Source organism: Python bivittatus, unplaced genomic scaffold (genome assembly GCF_059951505.1).
Source record: "Python bivittatus isolate LINGU-HERP-01145 unplaced genomic scaffold, Pbiv_v1 ctg000350_np1212, whole genome shotgun sequence".
In the NCBI taxonomy this organism is placed as follows: domain Eukaryota; kingdom Metazoa; phylum Chordata; class Lepidosauria; order Squamata; family Pythonidae; genus Python; species Python bivittatus.
This window is the reverse complement of record NW_028277074.1, coordinates 24,131,935-24,153,261: the sequence shown is the minus strand read 5'-3', so window position 1 is coordinate 24,153,261 and position 21,327 is coordinate 24,131,935. Positions and strand designations below refer to the sequence as shown.

General features: G+C 37.2%; 1 protein-coding gene across 6 annotated transcripts in view; it reads left to right on the top strand.

The window, feature by feature from the left end:
• The window catches only part of KDM6A (lysine demethylase 6A), a 185,488-nt gene that overhangs the window by 146,290 nt on the left and 17,871 nt on the right, over window positions 1-21,327 (top strand). For all 6 annotated transcript variants that reach the window (XM_088144732.1, XM_088144733.1, XM_088144729.1 and 3 more), the window contains 9 exons: window positions 78-207; window positions 959-1,064; window positions 1,325-1,530; window positions 4,969-5,033; window positions 9,176-9,250; window positions 10,588-10,736; window positions 17,910-18,024; window positions 19,517-19,704; window positions 20,894-21,035. In XM_088144732.1, coding sequence (XP_088000858.1) covers window positions 78-207; window positions 959-1,064; window positions 1,325-1,530; window positions 4,969-5,033; window positions 9,176-9,250; window positions 10,588-10,736; window positions 17,910-18,024; window positions 19,517-19,704; window positions 20,894-21,035 — 1,176 coding nt within the window. The remainder of the gene's footprint in view (window positions 1-77; window positions 208-958; window positions 1,065-1,324; window positions 1,531-4,968; window positions 5,034-9,175; window positions 9,251-10,587; window positions 10,737-17,909; window positions 18,025-19,516; window positions 19,705-20,893; window positions 21,036-21,327) is intronic.

Sequence of the window (21,327 nt, the reverse complement as noted above, 5' to 3'; positions counted from 1 at the left end):
TCTTAAATTTGTGTTCAGAGTAATACATGATCTATATTCTTGTGCATTTATCAGGTTTTAACTATTTTGTTCTTTAGGAATTTGGGGAAAAACGGCCTGTCAAACAGTAGCATTTTGTTGGATAAATGTCCTCCTCCAAAACCACCACCACCTCCATATCCTCCCTTGCCAAAGGATAAGCTGAATCCACCTACACCTAGTATTTATGTACGTATTTTCTAGAGATGGTTGTAAGAAGCATGTCAGTTTGAGGTATTGGACATATTTTCAGTTATCTGTGATCCATGCAGCTTTTTGGTATATACAGAGAGCTATTATATACAGTACTTCATATAGGATTTCCAAAGTAGTAAGACTTCCATTGTCATCCCAGTATTTCCTTTCAAACAGATGTTGCAAGTGGTTTATTCAGTAGCCAGGCTGCTATTAAAAAGGAGAAAATGTTCTATACAGAAACCAATTTACCATGCTTCTTTCAGGAACACTTAAACATTCACATCCTTTTCAGATGTCAGCTGGGAAAATAGATTTATAGTAACATATGTGTAAAAAGTAATATTATATCTGTAAATATGCTAGCTTATGCATAGATATTTCAGTATAAAAGTTATCATATAGATACATTAATTTCTGTAGGCTTCCAAGTACAATGATGTTTATTATTTCTTAGGCACTTTTAAAAAATCCATTTTATTTATTTATATGTGTGTGTGTGTGTGTGTGTGTGTGTGTATATGATTATTGTCAAATTTTTATAGGACCTCTGAGCATCTGAGCATATAATTGAATTATATTTTTGTTTGAAGAAGATTATTGTTGCACTTTTCTTCTATATACATTAAACGACTGTTTTATCACAATGAAGTCATCTTCATAATGTAATCAAAGGACTAATCCAGTTCTGTATTTTGTAATAACAATGATGTTTAAATTACAGTGTTGGTTTCTATTTTTGTAGCTGGAAAATAAGCGTGATGCTTTCTTCCCACCTTTACACCAATTTTGTACAAATCCGAACAATCCTGTTACTGTAATACGTGGCCTTGCTGGAGCTCTTAAATTAGGTATGTTTAATATATAAAAAATTACATTTGGGAAGGAGAAAGGAAGAATTTTATTTTATTTTTATTAATATTTGCTAAATAAAAATTTATGAATGTTATTAGATTTTAAAATAGCATTTGCTTTAGTTGGAAAAAATGTAATATTTGTTGTAATCTCTGTTGGTAATGTCTGTAACTTTAGTTTCTGTATTGTCTTGTGCTATATCAGCAGTGTATTAGGAGAGCTTTTTATTTTTATTAAGCATATTCCTGTTTCCTAGATCTAGGACTCTTCTCTACCAAAACTTTGGTAGAAGCTAATAATGAACACTTAGTTGAAGTAAGGACACAGTTATTGCAACCATCAGATGAAAACTGGGATCCTACTGGAACAAAAAAAACATGGCATTGTGAAAGCAGTAAATCTCAGTCTACAATTGCTAAATATGCACAATACCAGGCCTCCTCATTCCAGGAATCCTTAAGGGTAGGTATACTATTATCATTTCTGTATTGATTGAAACTTATAATGTTTTTGTGGTTGAAGATTTTATATAGTTTAACTCTAATTATTTATATAATTTAACTCTAGAAAAATAATAGGATACAGAAGTATATAATATTTAAGCAAAATAAAGAACACACCATTTATTTTTATTTTTATTTTTATCTTTATTTATATATAAAATATATAGTATTTTGTTTTTGGGTAGTTGCTGATCTCTGGGTTTGGTATGGGATGGCAGCAAGAGCAGGCAGAAAACCTTTGAGTGGGACTGGCCTGTTTTGCAGCTGCCATCAGACTGGCCAGACAGAACAGCAGCCATTTTGTTAGCTTCATCTTTTCTGCCAGTTGCATACATCTTGCCAGCCTGCTGCAGCAATTACATAAATGGAGTCCTATTACATCTAATGTTTGGATCCCTCTCTCCCTTGACATTTGGAAGTTTGTGACTTTGTCTGACAATGTTTTTGTTGAGAGTTATTTGGGGGGGGGGTTTGTCTCAGGGCTACTGTTATTGTTTTCCCTTGTGTAGAGAGGGGTTGCAAAGATGGATCCTGTGTTACCCTTGTCTTGTAGCTTATAGCTCTTCTATCCCACCCAGGTGAGAGTGGACAGGTTGTGTAGAGTGATTTATTGCTTGATGTGTGTAGCTGAAGGAAAGAGAGGTGAGATAGCCTAAGCTAAGGGATGCTCATTGCAAGGCAGAAGGCTCCCCAAGGCTGGTGTCAGCCTTTTGAAGATGTGTTTACTAGGTGGGTTAGAATGTTAGGATCCTCTAGCTTGGGGGTGGAGCAGCTTTGGATGGGGGAGTCTGGGGTGATCAGAGGGGAAGATGCAGGCAAGCGTGGTGACAGGCAGAGGGAGATATGGTAGGAGATGGAGAGCAGGCAAGTCTCAGGAAAGGTGGCCTCAATGTTTAATATCGATGTTGCCTTCCAGTCCACCATGCTCTGCCCCAAAGCCTGGTAATCACCCTGGCTTCCAGTTGCTGCTACTTAATACAGGGTCAGCCTGTAATAAGGCTTGCATCATCCACAATTTAATTTAATTGTGGATGAGAGGGCTGACCTTGTTTGCACTACCAAAATCGCTGTGCTCAGAACCAAGGAGAGTCCCATGGTTTCAGGTGATGAAATGGCATAAGAGACAACCAGAATGCCACTGGAGGAAAACAAAGAGTGAATCCAAACAAGCATGAGTAAGAACCTTCCTTAAAGATTACTTGTGGTGATAAGGGCAACAAAATCTAGTCATTTCTCCACCCTTATTGCATCCACAGAAAGACAGCCAGTGGCCCTGTTTAAAATGACCTGGTCCCTTCTTTGGAAGAAGGAGTCACAGGAACTCTTGCAGAGCTGCTGTGAAGATTATTGTAGCACCTGTTGGATAACGTTGCTTGGATTTGCTTGGAGGTGGAATTCAGCTGTATAGGTCCTAAGAAGTTGCCTGAGGCATGGTCTTGCTTGGTTATCTAGGAAGAATTTGAACCTGTTGGCCCTCATGAAGTGGAGCTGTGAGCTTGGCCACCTGTATTTTAAATCCCTATTCTTCCTGGTTAATTAAGGTCTGCTGGGAGATGGCAGGTGTTGGGTCCATGTGGTGGTGAATGGTTCTCCATGAGAGGGGGCTGTTCCATCTGCCTTGAAGGAGGTGGTTGTCTACTGCCTCCTTAAGAGATCATCACTGGACTTTGATCATGGTATCCTTCTGGGTCAGCTCAGGGTTATGAATGGAAGTGCACCATGTTACAGTGGTTCTCCTCCTTTCCTTGGGGTTGGGTCCAGCCATTGATGGTCAGAAGGGAGAGGCTGAGTCTGAGGCCCCTGCTTGGCACCGTTTCCCTAATCTTATTTAGCATTTACATGAAACCATTGGGTGAAGTCATCCACTGGCATAGGGTGCAGTATCATCAGTATGCTGATGATTATTGTTGTACATCTCCATCACTTGGGCCAACCATGTGATGCTTCTCAGTGCCTGGAGGCTGTGAGGGTTTGGATGGGGGAGAACAGGCTTTGTCTGAACCCTGGCAAGACTGAATGGCTGTGGGTTGTAACCATCACCACTACCCGGTTCTAGGGATTTTTCATCTTTAACTCTGCATGGGAGGCACTTCCCTATCCAGACTTGGTGTGCAATATGGGAGTCCTGCTGGACTCACAGCTCCTGCTCAGAAAACAGGTAGCAGATGTGGCCAGGGGGACTTTTGCACAAGTCTGTCTTGTGCACCAGTTGCGCCCATTCCTGGACCAGGAAGGCCAGGTTACTTGCAGGGCTGCCTTTATGCCATTGTTTCTGCTCACCCCACCAGATCAAGTAGAGAGGGAATGCTCTGGGTTCCTTCTATCAAACAGTGTCACCTTGTTGGACTCGAGTCATCCCTTCTCAGTGGCAGCAATTGTCCCATGAAATAGCATCCCACTGGAGATTCAGATGGCCTCTATCCTGTTAGCCTTTTGTAAGGTGCTGAAAGGCTGGCTGTTTATCCAGGCATTTGGGTCAGGTGGTTAGGTGAACTCTGCTGTTGTTAATGTCCTTTTGCCCAATGAGTTGGGTTATTGTTTATCCTCGGGCACCTGGGGTTATATGTCGTGTGTGTGTGTGTTTAATCCTTGTACACCTCCCATATTCACTTGGGTAAGGTGTGCGGCTATATAAATCAAAAAAATAAATAATCGATCAGTAGGTATCAAAATCTTGACAGTACTTGGTTGGGCTAATCAGGGATACAAATGCCAAAAATGATGGGGGTAAAGGGATTTTTATTGAAGATTTCTACTTTCTAATTATGAAATGAAGCATTTCTGATTCTGAGGAGCAAAATGAAAGTTACAATTATCATAAAATGCAAAGCAGTCATGTGCCAATTGGAACTTGTAATGGTTCATAACAGAAGCCCTGTTCTTGTGAGGCAAAGAATTTAGAGAAAGGTACAGTATCTTTACTGTATTCCAGTCAAATAAAAAATAATTGTGGAGGAGCTGTGAGTCCAGGAGGACCTCCGTATTGCACACACACATAAACACATATAGTTATATATGTATAATTATATATATGTGTAAATATATACACACACAATTATATCCACACAGTTGTGTGTGTATGTGTATACATATGCATACACATTTATATATAATTGTAATATATATCTTTATAACCTTTATAACATCACTGTTGATGTTTTCAAGAACAGATACCAACAGTGAGGTTAGAAAAAGATATAATTTAATTAACTTAAAGGTTAATTACAATGAAAGCTAATCTTTCATGACAAGAGTTAATGGACAGAAGATAAGGTATTGATTGTGGCAGTAGAAATCAGTTGAATAGGTTTATCTTAAAAATATTTGTAGGTATTTCACACCGTTCAGATACTGTATATTTATGGTAGATTATAAAAACTATATTTGACATCTGCAGGAGGAAAACGAGAAAAAGAGTCATCATAAGGACCATTCAGATAGTGAATCAACATCTTCTGATAAGTGAGTATATAGAACGTTTTACCCTGTTTAATATTGTTTCTTCCTCCTGTCATACTAACTTCCTTTATACATTCTGTTTCTTCTGTGCGTGATTAATTGTTGCTAAAACTTATGCAGGTACATTCAAGCATATAAAATAGTTTTCATGTTGCTGGAGTCATGTAGAAGGAAAATATCAGTGAAATAGCTTGGATAGGCATTGCCTCATAAATGTTTTAAAGCTGGTTAAAGTCAGGAAAAACCATTTTTGAGCCTTAAAAAAATAATCTCTGGAATTTCACAGTTAAATAAGCTTCCAAAGTTAAATTACATGTTATCATATATTGATTAAACAGAAAATAATTAGATCAGAATTATAAAAATATTCATCTGTTAATATTCTAGAGTCATCTATTATTAATTAATATTCCACATTTTATAACATGAAGAGTTTAAGAATGCAGCTTCTTGCTGAGTGTTGTATAAAGAGAAAGGCAGGATATAAAATAAATACATTTTACATAGCCCTATAATTGCGCTCACTATAGCATTAAATATAAAAGATATTGTTATGGTCAGTTTTGAGTTAAATGTATTTCTATTTAAACAGGTAAAATATGATTTATATATATGTGGGTGAATTTTAGAAATTCATATGCATACTGTTTAAATGCAAAACCAATTGGAATTAAATCTTTGAAGGTATTGATTTGAAGGTATTAATTATAGGAGACGGTCAGTTGATTACAGGAGACAATCAATTTTGTTTCAAAATTATAATGCTAGCATTTTGAAAGAAAGCAAACCTTGTATCCCATATTACAAAATGTTAATTTTTTTAAAAATCTGTAAAAATGACGGTGGAGATGATGCGGTGAACAGAACTTCAAGGACTGGTCGTAAGTACCACTCATTCAGCGCCATTGTAAGTTCGAATGGTTGCTGAATGAGTGGTCATTATGCAAGGACCACCCGTATTGTATCTCCCCTTAGATTTCTCCTGTGTAGGCTAAATATTCCCACTACCATGAATCTCTCTTGGCCAGATTTAATTCCTGTTCTCATTGCCATCTTTGTTTGCCTTCTCTGAACCTGTTTCAGTACGTTTTAAAGTGTTGTCTGACCTATAGAGAATAAAGTAAAACTGTTACTTCCCACTGATCTCCAATAGGATTATCAGTTCATTAAAAGTTGGTGAACCCTTTTGAATTTTCAATATTAATGCATAAATATGATCTGTTCTCCACACAAGTCCTAGAACTAGATAAAGAGAACCCAATTAAACAAATAAGTAAAAAACTTTATACTTGTTCATTTATTTATTGAGGGAAATGATCCAAAGCTAATATTTGTGTGTGGCAAAAGTATGTGAACCAATAGTATTATCACTTCATTTGAAAGGGAAAGTAGAGTCAGGTGTTTCAGTCAATGGGATGATAATCAGATGTGAGCTGGGTATTCACTATCAAAGTCTGATCTTTGGACAGGTATGTGGAAGTGTGTCATGGTTCAAAGAAAGGATATTTCTGAAGACCTCCAAAAAAACAGTTGTTGATGCTCACCAGGCTGGAAAAGGTTACAAAACTATTTCCAAAGAGTTTGGACTCCACCAGTCCGCTGTCAAGCAGATCGTGTACAAATGGAGGCAATTCAACACCATTGTTACCCTTCCCAGGAGTAATTGATCAACCAAGATCACAGCAAGAGCAAGACATGTAATACTCTGAGAGATCTCAAAGAACCCCAGGGTACTGTCTAAGGAGTTAAAGGCCTCACTTGCATTGGCGAATGTCAGTGTTCATGAGACTACCATCAGGAGAACACTGAACAACAATGGTGTGCATGGCAGCGTTAGATCATATGTTTTAAGTCATATTTATTTATTTATATGTCACATTTATATATGTAGAAATATTGAAAATTCAAAAGGGTTCACAAACTTTTAAGCACTACTGTATCTGTTGATAGAACCTAAAGTTGCTTTTTTAGTTGTCATGTTACACTGTTGACTCATATTCATTTTGTAATCAACTACTTTTCCAAAATCTGTTTCCCTAGTACTGTCATACCAGATATTCCCCATTCTGTACCCTATTTAATTTCTGTGCAAAGTGAACTTTGCATTTAAATATATTAATCTCATTTTTGTTTCCCGGGCATTTCTGTAACCTACCAAAATTGTTTTGCATTTTACTTCTGTTTTCCAGGGTGTTAGCTATCCAATCCAGTTTGCATCATCTGCAAATTTGATATTCACCTTTTCATCCAGCTCATTACCTTACATCTGTAGGCCGCCTGGGTCCTCCTTTCTCCCTTTTCTAAACTGTAGAACATCCTTTACCCTCCATTCTTCAAAGTTTCTCCAGGATAATATGCTTTGTCTAGACCATTAGCAAATTCCTTCTCTATCTGGGATGCAGTTCATCTTGCTTTGGAGATTTAAATTGGAAGTAAATAGATTAACCTTAATTGTTCTTAATCTCAAGCTTCAAGCCTTCCTCTTTGGGCTGCTATTCACAATTGCCTGATGGAACATATAACCTCCTTTTGGAAAAGACTAAGCCAAAATAGTTAAATATTTCTGCTTTGTCTTTGTTTTTTGCCATCTTGACTGTTTAGCTGGCATACACATTCTTTTCCTCTTAGATCTGAAGAAGCCCTTTTTGTTGTTTTTAGCAATTCTCGGTAACCTGACCCTCATTCTGAGGTTCAGCCTTACTAATACTATTTATACTGTTCCAGATCTCTATATATACTCTTTCTTTGGAACCTGTCCTTTCTTTTCTCTTTTCATATCTTTACTAAGCTTTTTGTGCAGCTGCATTGGAAAACAATGTGTCTTTCAGTTGGTATATTCCAGTCATAGGAGTCCTACCATCAGCTCTCTGTTATCAAATCCAGTTTTTTGCTTGTTCAAAGAATTCAAGTTTAATCTTGTTGAATTCCATAACTTGAACTTTTACTGCCTAGATAAACTTAATGAGCATTTTTTCTGAATTTTCATTGGGCATTTTATTTCATAGGATATAAATCTTTATTTAAACTCTTCAGTGTGTTTGTCTAGAATTCGCACACCCTTTGTTTTTCAAGCATTGGTACATACCCGCACTTTCTGGAAGTATATGTCAGATTGTGCTCAAACAGGAGCTCAAACCAGCCATAAGCATTACAGATTAGGACTCTCTGTTTAGCTTCATTTTTATTTCTAAAAGCACAACCAGTTGAAGACTGTTACTAGTTCTTTTTCTCTTAAGCTCTCAAACTAGCCAAGTACACAGTTTATATAAAGGGAGAATTTAAGGACTTTCCTCAGCTAACTCAGCTGTCAGACTCCTGTTAGCTCTCTAACTTCCCTCACTCAGCAAATTTGGTCCCTGGAAATTTTCTGTCTTATATTTTATTTAACAAATTTCTATGCCACCGAGTCTTTTAGACTCAAAGGTTTATAACAGCAGACTGTATTTTTTATTCAGGCTCTCCATACTCAGCAGAAAGCAGACACTATAACCCAGAATTGGCAGTCTACATCTCTTAACAGACCTCTTATAAGCAGCAGTTATGCAGGAAAAGCCTGTTTTACCCCCTGCACATAGTCTCTCCAGATACACAACTTGTTTGGTCACGATCCTCTCTTCCTTATCTTAAATTGTACTAGCAAATTCCTTTTTTTTCTCCCAGCTTACTAATTCAGTGACTCTGAATATGAAAGAATATGTAGGAGGAATCCAGTGGTATTTTTGCATGAGTGATATATACAGTTTTTAAGCTTGCAGTTAATTGGAGCATGAATAAATGCTTCATAACAATGGAACTGCTGATCCGGTAGAGATATGAGTGTATGTTTATTTCACTTAACAGAACCAGACCTATTAATTACCAATAGCTAGCCAGACATTTAAGCCAGTTTAAATTTATTTATGTTTTTATCAGGTTTTATTTTTTGTGTGTGTGGTAAAAATATATAATCTGGGCTTTAATTCATTGCCTCATTGCATTCTTTGTCTGACTGAATGCCCTAAATAAATTGAAAACTGTCTTACTTTTCAAATGTATGTCATGATTTAGTACTAAAAGATTTTAAAATAATTTGTTTAAAATCTTTTTAAATAAAAAACTGGATATATATTTATTGGTGTCTTCTTATTTTGTCCTTTAATTTACAGTTCTGGGAAGAGGAAAAGGGGACCTTTTAAAACTATCAAATTTGGGACCAACATTGATTTATCAGATGACAAGAAGTAAGTAAAGCCACATAAACAGCATCAAACTTTTTCCTTTTACTACAAACCTTTCTTAGATTGTATTGCCAGTTATAGTTGGCTACATTATTTCAGGTAGTATGATTACAATGGTGGCTATTAGCATTCTTTAAAAAAAAGTAAAAAGACATTTTAATTAAACCACAGCCCATTGAATTCATCATCTTGTTTCTAACACTGTGTTGCAAATTCTGCTACAAATACAGTTACTCAGTATCACACTAAGACAATTTAGTTATAAAAAGTTGGATGCTCTTGCTTATACATCCATGGAATCTAGAACAAAAGAGATCTGTCCTTTTCTTCAGAGAAATTCAATTCAAAGATTTTTTTCTCCAATGTATAGATGATATTATTTATTTTCCTTTAAAAGAATACCTTCATTCAGTTCAAATCATTTTTTTCAATAGATGACAATTATTTTATTTATTTAAAATTTTATTCCACCTGAAATAACTGGAATAAGGTCTCCGAAGGCATTCAGGAAGCAAATTTTTCACAGAACACCAAAATATCAGCCAGATTCATTAGTATTACAAAAGGGCACTATTCTCATCTGATTATCTATTGTGGGTAATATTTATTAAATACGTCAGGATAGTTTACATACCCCATCAGTAACCTGACCAATCCGAAGAATAAATACTTCACCTATGCAATAACCTATAGTTATAATGGAAGTCCTGCATTTTTGCAGTTTAGCTGTTAAAAGATTGAAGGTGGAAAGTCTAAATATTTATGTCCCAATTGACAGACCTAGAGGGACATTTATTTATTTTTATTTATTTATTTGTATTTCGAATTTAGACACCACCCATCTCACAAGGAAGTGACTCAGGGTGGTTTACAATAAAAACAAGAAATAAATCTTAGTTAAAATACAATAAAAACAGTATAAAAATACACTAAAACCAAACACATACATAAATAATAATTTATGCTCATCTTTGTAGGGCTGATATGGGTGGATGGTAACTTAAGAGAAATAATAATTATTAATTAAAATTGGATTTGTATGTGTCAAAATTCTATGATTTTTGCTCATTTTGAACACCTATTCTGGATGAATTGCTTTGATACATTGTGACAACTTAATAATTTACTCTTTCACTCACCTATGTCATTCTTCCTTCCAAATGTCATTATTCCACTTGGTTGCCATTAGTCTCATCATGGGCTGCAATTGGTATACTCGAGAATATCAACTTAGATTTTTACTGTGATTATATTCAGTTATTAAAAACTTTTCAGGGAATGAAAATGCTTCATGCTTCCCAAAATATTATATAATCAATTAATTTGCTGTTTTATTACAGATGGAAGCTACAGCTACATGAACTAACAAAACTTCCTGCTTTTGTGCGAGTGGTATCAGCAGGAAACCTTCTTAGTCATGTTGGTCATACAGTCTTGGGAATGAATACAGTTCAGTTGTATATGAAAGTCCCAGGCAGCAGAACACCAGGTAGGTAGTAAGAAATACCTGCTGACAAAAATTAAATTCCTTAATTCTGTTTTTTTCCCCTTTGAATTATATATCTTATCTAGTTTGAGAGATTTTATGCTTATATTTTTTAGACTGCAATCATTATTCATAAATCAACAGCAGAATTTTGGGTTTTGAGACATTTGGAATTATGAGGAATTGTTGAAACCATAACCAATTAATGACTTCCATGGGAGCATACTCATTCATATGCTTCTTCAGCATTCCCCCCATTTCTTATTCTGACAACAATAATAGTAGTAATAAATTGATAGTCTCCTCCTGTTATGTAAAATAAATGTATTTCCATTTCATCTCTTATAAAACAAGTTGATTTCCCACATCTGTAATAAATGAAGTTAATAAAAACATTAACATACACATTTATCTTCCCAATCTCCCTGGGAGAGCTATAAGGACCAAAGTCATATGCAAAAGCTTGAATCTACTAGCTTAGCAGGTGAGCCAGAAAAACAGGTCCCACCTGTCATGCAGTTCTTCTTCATGTTCAAGACCCTAATGATGTAGCAAGAACAATGGCAGCAGCATCTGCTGTGCTCTAATCTTCTGGCTTCTTGCCTTATGAATATGATGGAAACACAGGGATATCTATGATCTTCATCATTCAACATGAGTCGTACATCTGCTTCTGAATAGGATTTATAACTGCCTTTTGACTAGAGGAGCTGCAAAATGGATAACCAACTGCAGCAGAACAGCATCGATATCAACAGTTATATTAACTTTATAGCCACACTGAAGGCTGACTTTGATGACTTTGTTATTCTTTTTCATTTCCTCCTCTCACCCCTGCTTATCAAAATACTTTGGATGCCGAACCCATGCAGTTGAAATCAACTCCACTGTTGGCTAAAGACAAGCAGCATCAAAACATAAATTCTGGTTACACATTGTGAAAGGTTGGGCCATTTTGAACCAAATTGCCATGCTAAAATCCCCATCTGAGGCAGCAGCTTATTGCTATACTTGTGGAAAAGGTGGGAACATTTTGCAAATAAATGCCTTAAATGTGCCAGTGCTGGTTTGTTGGGAAACCTCCCCTCTTCAAGAAACTCAAGCAGGAAAAACAAAAATTAAGTGAGGCTCAGATATTTGATACAGAATGCCAACAATTGGTTCTTGTTATTCTTCACATCAGACTGGCTCTGCAATACACTTTCAGGCCATGATCATTTTTTGGTGCCACAGGCAACTTCATAGACTCTTCCACTGCATACAAGTATGCTTTGCACACCTTGCCCCCAGTGACAGTGAAAACCATAAGCAGCTGGTTTCTTGTCAGCTGGACCAGTTTCTGAACCCACATATCCTCTTCTCATCATCTGCATTCATCAAGAATCTCTGCCACTTTTGCTATTGTAATATTTTCTTACGGTACTGAAGATGAATTTCCTTTAATTCCAAAATCCAGATATTCACTCAGACCATTACATCGACTTTCCTGGAAGTAGGAACCTTGCCTCTCTGCTAATCCTGTAGCTGTACTGTAAATCTAAATTCCTGGAGTAAAAATTCCTGTCAAGCGATGTTATTCCTTATCAGAGTCTAAATAGTGCACCTAATATATATATATATTTATAACAATCTACAGTGAGGACTTATTCAACCATCTTCCTCACCAATCTTTGCCTCCACAATTTTTGTTTAAAAGAAATCCTTTACATATCATTCATGATTATTGGCTTCTAAATTCTGTCACAGATAAGGATCACTATCTGTCACAGTGTGACAGGGTTCTTTTTTGAACTGGAGGTGTATTGTTTTTCAAGGGTGGCAATTGACACAGAAAATGACAATGGAGGCTTTTATGCTTTTTTACTGTTTACAGTGACGTTATTTTCAGCAGGTATTTACAACAGGTGTATACAACACAATAATGTTGTTCAGTTGGTGTCAGGTTTCCTCCTAAATCTCCCTCCCGGAGACTATCCCCCTCTATCTTTCCTACTTCCTCCCCCTTTCTCTCCAATTCCCTTCACCATTTCTGGGCTTGACGAGAGAGAGTGGGGGGGAAAAAAAAAAAAGAATGGGCTGGAATTACCGTAGTGTGTTCAGCACAGCTTGACCTTCTCCTGGATCTGCTCAGCCGAACACCTACTGCTTTTCTGTTGGGGAAGAACTTCTCTCAGGGTCTTTTGCCAGTCCTTCGCCAGAGACCATGGCTTTGCCGCCAACAGCTGATCCCCTTCTACCCCTTTTGGGGCTTGGGTGAAGCTGCTTCCTGCAGACAGCTTAGGCCCTTCCTTCCCATTCTTGGGTCTTAGGTGGAGCTCTCATCCCTCTGGGCCTTCACTTCCCTTCTTCCAAGGAAGCTACCCATAGACCTTTCTTCTCCCTTCCCGACCGGGAACCGACAACTGTTTCACACACTTAACTTCTCTCTCCAACTTTGCTTTCCAGCCACTCTGTTCGCTCCATGCATAGACATTTTCTGTCCTCTCCTTCCTCCCTCACTCCCGCCCTCCCTCTCGCTCTCTTCTCTCTCTTCTCTCTCCATCGGCTCAGTTATATGGTAAAATAGAGAAATGTGCCTTTGAACTTGAATTATTTGGACTATTGTATTATGTCTATTATTTGGGTTATCATATTTTTTCCAAGGTCATCCAGATAGTTCCAGCCAAAATGGATTCCATTTTGTCTTGATACCACTTTAGAAATCAGAAACTTTCTACCAGCATTTCACCTTTGATTTGCAACGCCTATAAACTCTCTTACTCCTTACTAAGAAAGAGGTCTCCTTGAATCTGATGCTCAACAAGCTTTTGTCTTCCTCAGACGTTTGCTCAGCAGCTCTACCTCTGAGACCCTGATCCAATATGCCCCTCTATTGTCAAATAGATGTTTTTGCTTTGTGAGAAAAGTCACAGACAGTTGATCACGTGGGGGAAAGCCTGCCATTTGCCTTTTATTCTAGACAACTTCTGCCAACAGAAAGAAACACTATTTTTAGCAAGGAACTATTGATGATCAGAGACATTGATGCCACTTTCTGGAAGGAATTTCACACCAGTTCAGACACCTGCAAGCTTCTCACAAGTATACACAATGCTAGATCAGGTAGGCTCCAGTCTTTTCTCATTTTTGTATTTCCTACATTCCTAGCCAGCAAAACAAGAAGGGTGATTGTCTATTATGCAAGCCTGAATAATTCCTCTCCTACAACTCTCTTCCTATCTCCATCCTGTGACCCGAAAATTCCCCTGTTCTCCATACCAGCCTCATGTTACATGGGAAAGGAGCTGGAAGGGGAAATTCCTCCCTGACTGAACAAGTTTACACACAGCAAGAATTACCCGCATGTACAGGCTCAAGAGATGACCTTGAGGAAAACTCATTTTGCCTTCCCCCTTTTCTTGGGATGCAGACAACAGCATCACACAGCTAGTTACATATCCCTCTTTTCCTGAGGGTAGACTTCTAGCAGGCTTTTTATGATAGCTGGTCAATGGAACTTTTTGGAGTGTTCAAAGCTACCCATCTCCTATTCCATGGCTTTTGGTAGCCCCACATTCAAGCAGATGTCAGGGCCTATGTTCCTTCTTGTGATATGTGTCAGTGTGTTTCCTTAGTTTCAAGCTAACAAGCCTGTTGCAACCTCTGGAGGCGTTGGAATACAGTTTCCTTGGACTCTTCCTTCATGTTTCCCAGCAATAAGGCATAGGCATTATTTGATTTCAGACAGAGAATTCAATTTATGCCCTGTTTTTGAGGGCTCACTTTCAGATTTTGGATGTTAAACTCTATTTTTCTTTTGCCCATCAACCCAGTCCAGTGGCAGATTTGAGAAAACAAATGCTACCTCAGAGCTATATTAACTGTCTGTTACATAACTGGCCGGGTAGTTTGTTTATGGCTGAGTTTGTCTATGTTTGCTATCACAAATCAACACGACGTATAGCTACCATCCACATCTCCTGCCAAACACCTCCTTGTCCCATCTTGTTCCAGAAGCCTCCAAGCAGGACAGCATCTTCTAAAGGAACACTTGAATCTGGTCAAGACTTCCTACAAACAAGTGACTGATCAACATTACCAAGAAGCCCCCCACCCCACCCCCTGTCAAACTGCCTGTTGGAGCTAGTACTATCAGATTTCTTCTTTCTACACAGCTGCCAAGAAGCTGGATTCCTGGGCCATTCTCTATACTAAGACAGATCAATTCTGTTGCCTTTTACCTGAAGCTTCCAGATACAATGAAGATGCTTTGTGTTTCCATCATTCCCTTGTTTTCCTAGAATGCCCCTTGCAGACCTGTGCCCCCAACCTTTTTAGTGATGGGGGAGAAAACATTGGTGGAATGAATTACATAGCCTATGTAGTCCAACAGTCTGTTCTCACAGTGGCTAACCACTAGTCTCCCAGCATGGCCTTCAGAGGCACTTATACTACCATTAAGGCTACTAACCATTGATTTTCTATAACTTCCATGAATTGGTCCAGCACTTTTTTGAAGCCAGCCAAGCTGGTACCCAGCCCTACATCTCGTGGTGGTGAATTCCAAAGTTCAATTTTGCATTGCATAAAAGAAAAAAAAAAATCCTTTTTTCTGTCCTAATTCTTCCAAGATTCAATTTCATTGGGTAATCTCTGGTTCTAGTGTTTTGGGAAGAGGAAAATAGCTTCTCCTTGTCTACTTTATCTACACTCATGGTATTCAAACTGTGTTCCCTGGGACCCCAGGGTTCCATGAGAATCTTCCAGGAGTTCAACATGACAGTTTCTGTTTACATCATGTAAAATGTATTGCTGCAACATTAATTGTAACGCTTTATCCAAATACAATATATTCCATGAAATGTATTTATTTAATGGGTTCTGCACTGATTTTTCACATTTGGAACATATCGTTGGGTATCTCAAATTTGAAGACCACTGGACTACACCATACATAATTTTATACCTCGATCATGTCCCCTCTCATTCGCCCCCTTTTTAGACTAAAAAGCCCCAAATGTTGCAACCTTTCCTCATAGGAAGTTGTTCCAGCCCCTTGATCCTCTTAGCTGCCTTCCTCTGAATCTTCTCTAGCTATACTCTGTCCTTTTTGAGGTCTTGTGACCAGAACTATGCACAGTGTTCCAGATGCTATTGCACCACTGATTTATATAAGGGCATTATGATATTGGTATCTCAATACCATTTCTTATTATTCCTAACATGCTTTTGGCCTTTTCTGTAGCAGATGCACTGTGTTGGCACCTTCATTAAACTATTTACTATTACTCCAAGATCTCTTTCCTCATCAGTCACTGCTAGCTCTGATCCCATTACTTTGTATGAGTAGTTTTACAGAGGGGTATTGTTCCCTATCCACCACCACCAACATCCCCAAAAAAAGCTGTGGGGGAGAGTTCAAGGGTTGGGGGGCTTATTGATAAAAAGATGTGGGATAGAAACGTTTCCCCCTCTGTCTGGCCATTCTTGAGAAGAGATGGACATTAAATGAACCTTACCCAACATGATTCTCTTGTTTTCTGAAAATGCATGTAGGGGGCCAACTTAAGATTCTGCCTCCACAAGAGGTAAGAAGGCATGAACCAAATGGCAGGCCTTGTCTGTGGTTCCTCTACACCATAGAATACTTCCCCCTTCATTCTTGGCATTCAGGAAGGCATTAAAAGGCTTTCTTTTTAAGCAGCTTTTTGACAGTCTATTACTGAGTAACCAATTATTCAGGTTTTTTTGTTGTTGTTGTTACTAGTTTTCGTTTGGAAGTATGGTCATCTTAGTACATTTTTTTATGTCAGCGTTTTATTACACACTGCCCAGAGTCTTTTAAGTATTTGTATTTTTATTACTGGCAGGTTGTTTCTGTATAGTCTCTGGAGATTTTTTTCCCTCCAATTCCCTTGGACTGGAGGAGGGAAGGCATGAGACGTCATTGACTCTAGGCTCTTCCAATTTGTTATACGCAGGGAAGGGAGGAACTTAAGCTACTAGAACCCCAAGGACTCCACAATTCAACCCTGAGCTACATATATTCTCTTCTGTTGGTAATAGCAATATTGGTGTGCATCCACAGCTAGGGGAAAAAAGGAGAAAAGCAGTGGGAAGGAGGTAGCATGATGGTTAGAAGGACCATGGTCAGAGGCAAAGAGCCAGAATCCATATAGGTCAATTGAATAGCACAGATGTCAGCCACCCATCCCACAGACAAACAACCATCTCTCATCTGGGGTGCCCAGATGGGAAACCAGATGCAAGATCTGAACCTGAGGATATAAGGCTTGAAGCTGATAGTTGGCAGTTGCTCATTTTCTGCTCTAATAACAGCTTTTCTAGTATCTCCGATAAAACTAGCTTACCAAAGAACTGCGTTCTTGAACATCTGCTGCTAGCCTTAAAATGGAAGTAACAATCAGGATGCATTCCTTCCCTCCCACCCATACCAGTGCATAAGCCAAGAATCTCTACCACCTCAACAAAAGCAGGAAGCTGCCACAAAGGAATTGAGTAGTGGTGAAGTAATTGGCTAAAGGAGGGAAGATGCCCTCAGATGGCAGAAATCAGGAGCCTGCTAGAGCTAGTAGTGGAGTAGAAAGTAGTAAATTATTTGAATGGTGGAATGGGCACACTCTACCTGCTACATGAAAGGTCAGGAAGGGAAGGTCAAAATGCTTAGACTATAGGATAAGGATGTACAGCCAGTTGGATTGTGAGAAATTAGAAAAGATGCCGAAATGGATATGGAAATCTGCTTTTTTCCTTGCCTATTTTTAATTCATAAAACTACTTTCAAAAATAGTATTTGATGCCACCTCTCACTTTTTCTAATCCCTCAAAGCCTAATTTTTGTAGAAAAATTCCAGTACAGTCCCTAGATCCCCAGATCTGCTACTGTATAGCAGCCTAAGTATGGTTAACATAATAATTTATAAACTTACACTTTTTATCCCATCCTTTTTTTGTTGTTGTTGTTTCATTTAGGAAGAACTTTGCTTCTGCTTCATTCTTTATAAAGTGCTTTGGATAAACATGTTTATCATCTCAAACAAGAATAGTCTGTTGCTATGAAATCTTATGCTGTAATATATTTCTTAATCTTTAAGATTCTGTCATTTTTGTATATTGCTCTGTGTTTTTATAGTACATTGTAAACATAATTCATCACTTATTTTGTTTTAATTTTAGGTCATCAGGAAAATAACAACTTTTGCTCAGTCAATATAAATATAGGTCCAGGTGATTGTGAATGGTTTGTTGTTCCAGAAAATTACTGGGGTGTCATGAATGATTTTTGTGAAAAGTAAGTGTTGCTCTCTCTCTCTTTCTCTGAAACAGAGATGGGAAAGTGGTAATATTCCAGGTGCAGCCAGATTATAATTCTCAGCAGCCCCAAATAGCATGGCTATGTGAGATATTCTGAATTGAAAAGCTATAGATTCCTCTCCTCTAAAACAATCCTATTTTTAATTATATTCAGTATTTTTGTCATTGTCTCCTATAGTCTTTTTTCTTTTTCTGCCATCTTAACGCTACTCCTAAGGTAATAGCAATATTGTGGAGTCCTTGGGATTCTCTGAGCTTGGTTATTTTCTTGCAGACATTTTGTCTGCAAACCAAGGAGAAAACAACACCCCCACCTACACTGACAGGGCAAGCTACGGTATATAAACAGAGAGCAAACTCCACTCCCTTCTGGCACTGAAGATATTACCTAACCGGGTAACGAAACATCTGCAAGAAAACAAGCTCAGAGAACCCCAAGGACTCCACAATTCAACCCTGAGCTACATATATTCTCTTCTATTGGTAATAGCAATATTGGTGTGCAAGTATAGATAAAAATTATCATCCTAGCTGGAATCTAATTAATCAGCATAAAATATGCTTATGTTTTAAGCCTTGCAATTTGTAATTTCTTAGAAAGGAGTTTGTCATACCATGCTGCAAGCATTTATATTAGAGGATCACATGTGATGAAGGGGATGTGCTATTCATAGTTTTTTTTAGAAAAAGACAAATATTCTATTGAGCATAAGCAAGCACTTGTGTATAACTAAACTTTTCCATTGGAATCCTTAGCTGCAATAGTAAATGGCTTGAACTATCCTGAAAAGCAATTGGTAGTAAGCTGCAAACAAGTTACATCCCATAACTATAGCAATATAACACTACATGGCTGTTTCTTACACCACAAAATATAAATAATGAAACCACTGTATGCCCCAGACATATCTGATTGTAACATTCACATAACAATAACTGGTGCTCTTTCATCTAGTTGAACCACTTGCAACTGCTTCTTAACAGATAATAGTGTTTCATGAGTCTGACAGCTTACTAATGATTGTTGCAACTTCTCCTATCAGTGATACAGCTGTGCACAGGATTATGAAGCCTAGATATACCCAGGATTTTCTGAGGATAAGTGGTCTTAGAAAATATCAGCACAATTACTTGCAGTACTACAGCATACAGCAGAGCTGTGGATAAGCAAAGTAATACCACAAGTAATGGCTATTTCTGAAACCATATTCCTGGCAAACATAATTTGTGTTAAAAAAAATATTCTTGCCTTCTAATTTTTTTGTACAAGTATTGAGATATAGTCATTTGTTTTTACAGTGAAGTTTACTAAAAAAAAAAATTTATTGTCTAGGGAAACAAGCATATTCAATTATGTGTATATATACTGTAGTATTCATTTTGTCAATTGTGTAGAATATTTAGATTATTAAGATTTTGAACTATGGAATATTTCTTCTGACAAATATTTAAACCTTGTTCTTTTACAGAAACAATATGAATTTTCTAATGGGTTCTTGGTGGCCTAATCTGGAAGATTTGTATGAAGCCAATGTTCCGGTTTATAGATTTATTCAACGACCTGGAGATCTAGTGTGGATAAATGCTGGGACTGTTCACTGGGTTCAGGCTGTTGGCTGGTGTAATAATATTGCCTGGAATGTTGGCCCTCTTACAGGTATGAGACTGATAAATCTTACAACTGGAAAATAATTTAGAAATATTTCTGAAATTTCAACTTTCTAATAGATTAAGTATGTAACATATTTACAAAACACCAAACTAGACTGATCTGAAGCAGTGGAAATTATGGTAATAGATAAGATAATTTGATACTTTAATAGCCATTTTGAAAAATGTCCAGATGAAACAAAACTTGTTTTAGGACAATTATCAAAATGATTTTAAAATATGTTTTCAAAGTAATATCTTGCAATAGAAAAGATATGGAAGTGTTATAGACGGATTGAGCAAGTTGTGAATAGAGTATCATAAATAATATTCAGCACTGTCTTCTTCTAAACCACGATTTTGATGATCAGAAATAAGCTGTTCCCTCCTTCATTTGTACATATTTTTCCCTTGACCCAGGTGAACATTTTTTGGTTTATCAGACCCTGATTTGCCCTTGACATCAGGTTTGAGCAACTTTTACAAACTTTGATTGAATAATAATTTGCAATCCTAATTTGAAGGAAAGCTTGAGTCATTATTTCCCATGGCAGCTTGTCAAGTCAGGAAGTCTTATTAAACAGGTGCAAGAGGACTGTTTAATTGTGACTGGGTTCACATACCTTGCTAAGGCATAGTTGGTTAATTGTGGTTTTTTGAATAAGTAATGCTTGGGATACACAAAACATATTAACTCCTGTGCTATAATTTGCATACAACAATAGTTGAATTCACAAAACATGCTAAACCAAAACCAAACCAAACATCTTATGCTTAGCATGATATGTGAACTCACCAGATATCTTTTCTGATCCTCAAAATCATGGTTTTTGTTATCTGTCACCTGAAAGCAGCCATATGTCTTAGGTTATTGGTACTTAAACCCCAAAACTGGTTTTGTCGGTATGGTTTCATCACAAAAGGCCCTGCATAGATTTTTTTTTTTTAAATGTTTTTTGAAATCCCATTCATTTTTATTTGCCTTTAATACATAAAAATATGCTTAACGTAAAATGCCTCACTGTAAATGTTCTCTTATGTCTCTTATGTTCTCCTTTGGCATATGCAATAAAGAATTATGGCAAAGTGATTCCACAGTGCTAAAAGTCTCTAATGACTAGATAATTTTCTTGATGGAGGGGGAAATCATCATAGGAAGGTGGTCCCCATATTTTTTTTTCCTTCATTTTTTGTAGCTTGTCAATATAAATTAGCTGTGGAACGGTACGAGTGGAATAAGTTGCAAAGTGTGAAGTCAGTAGTACCTATGGTTCATCTTTCTTGGAACATAGCACGAAATATCAAAGTACCAGATCCAAAGCTTTTTGAAATGATCAAGTAAGTCCATTTTAAATCAATATATGTTTACTTACTGGGTTATTATTTGTAGAAAGAACAAATCTCTAAGTGAAACAAATTAGGGGTTCCTGGTATAGAAATATTATAGCTTAAATACTGAAGAAAGCTCATCGCTACTGTTGAATGTGGCTGATTTGTAAAAGGACAATATTCATCTTGGCAATACATGGAAAACATAGTCTCCCACTGCCTTATAATTAAGTAAAACAAGGATAATACAGTATATCTAATACTCTGATAAAGAGCAGTAAACCACCTGCTCTTGATTATT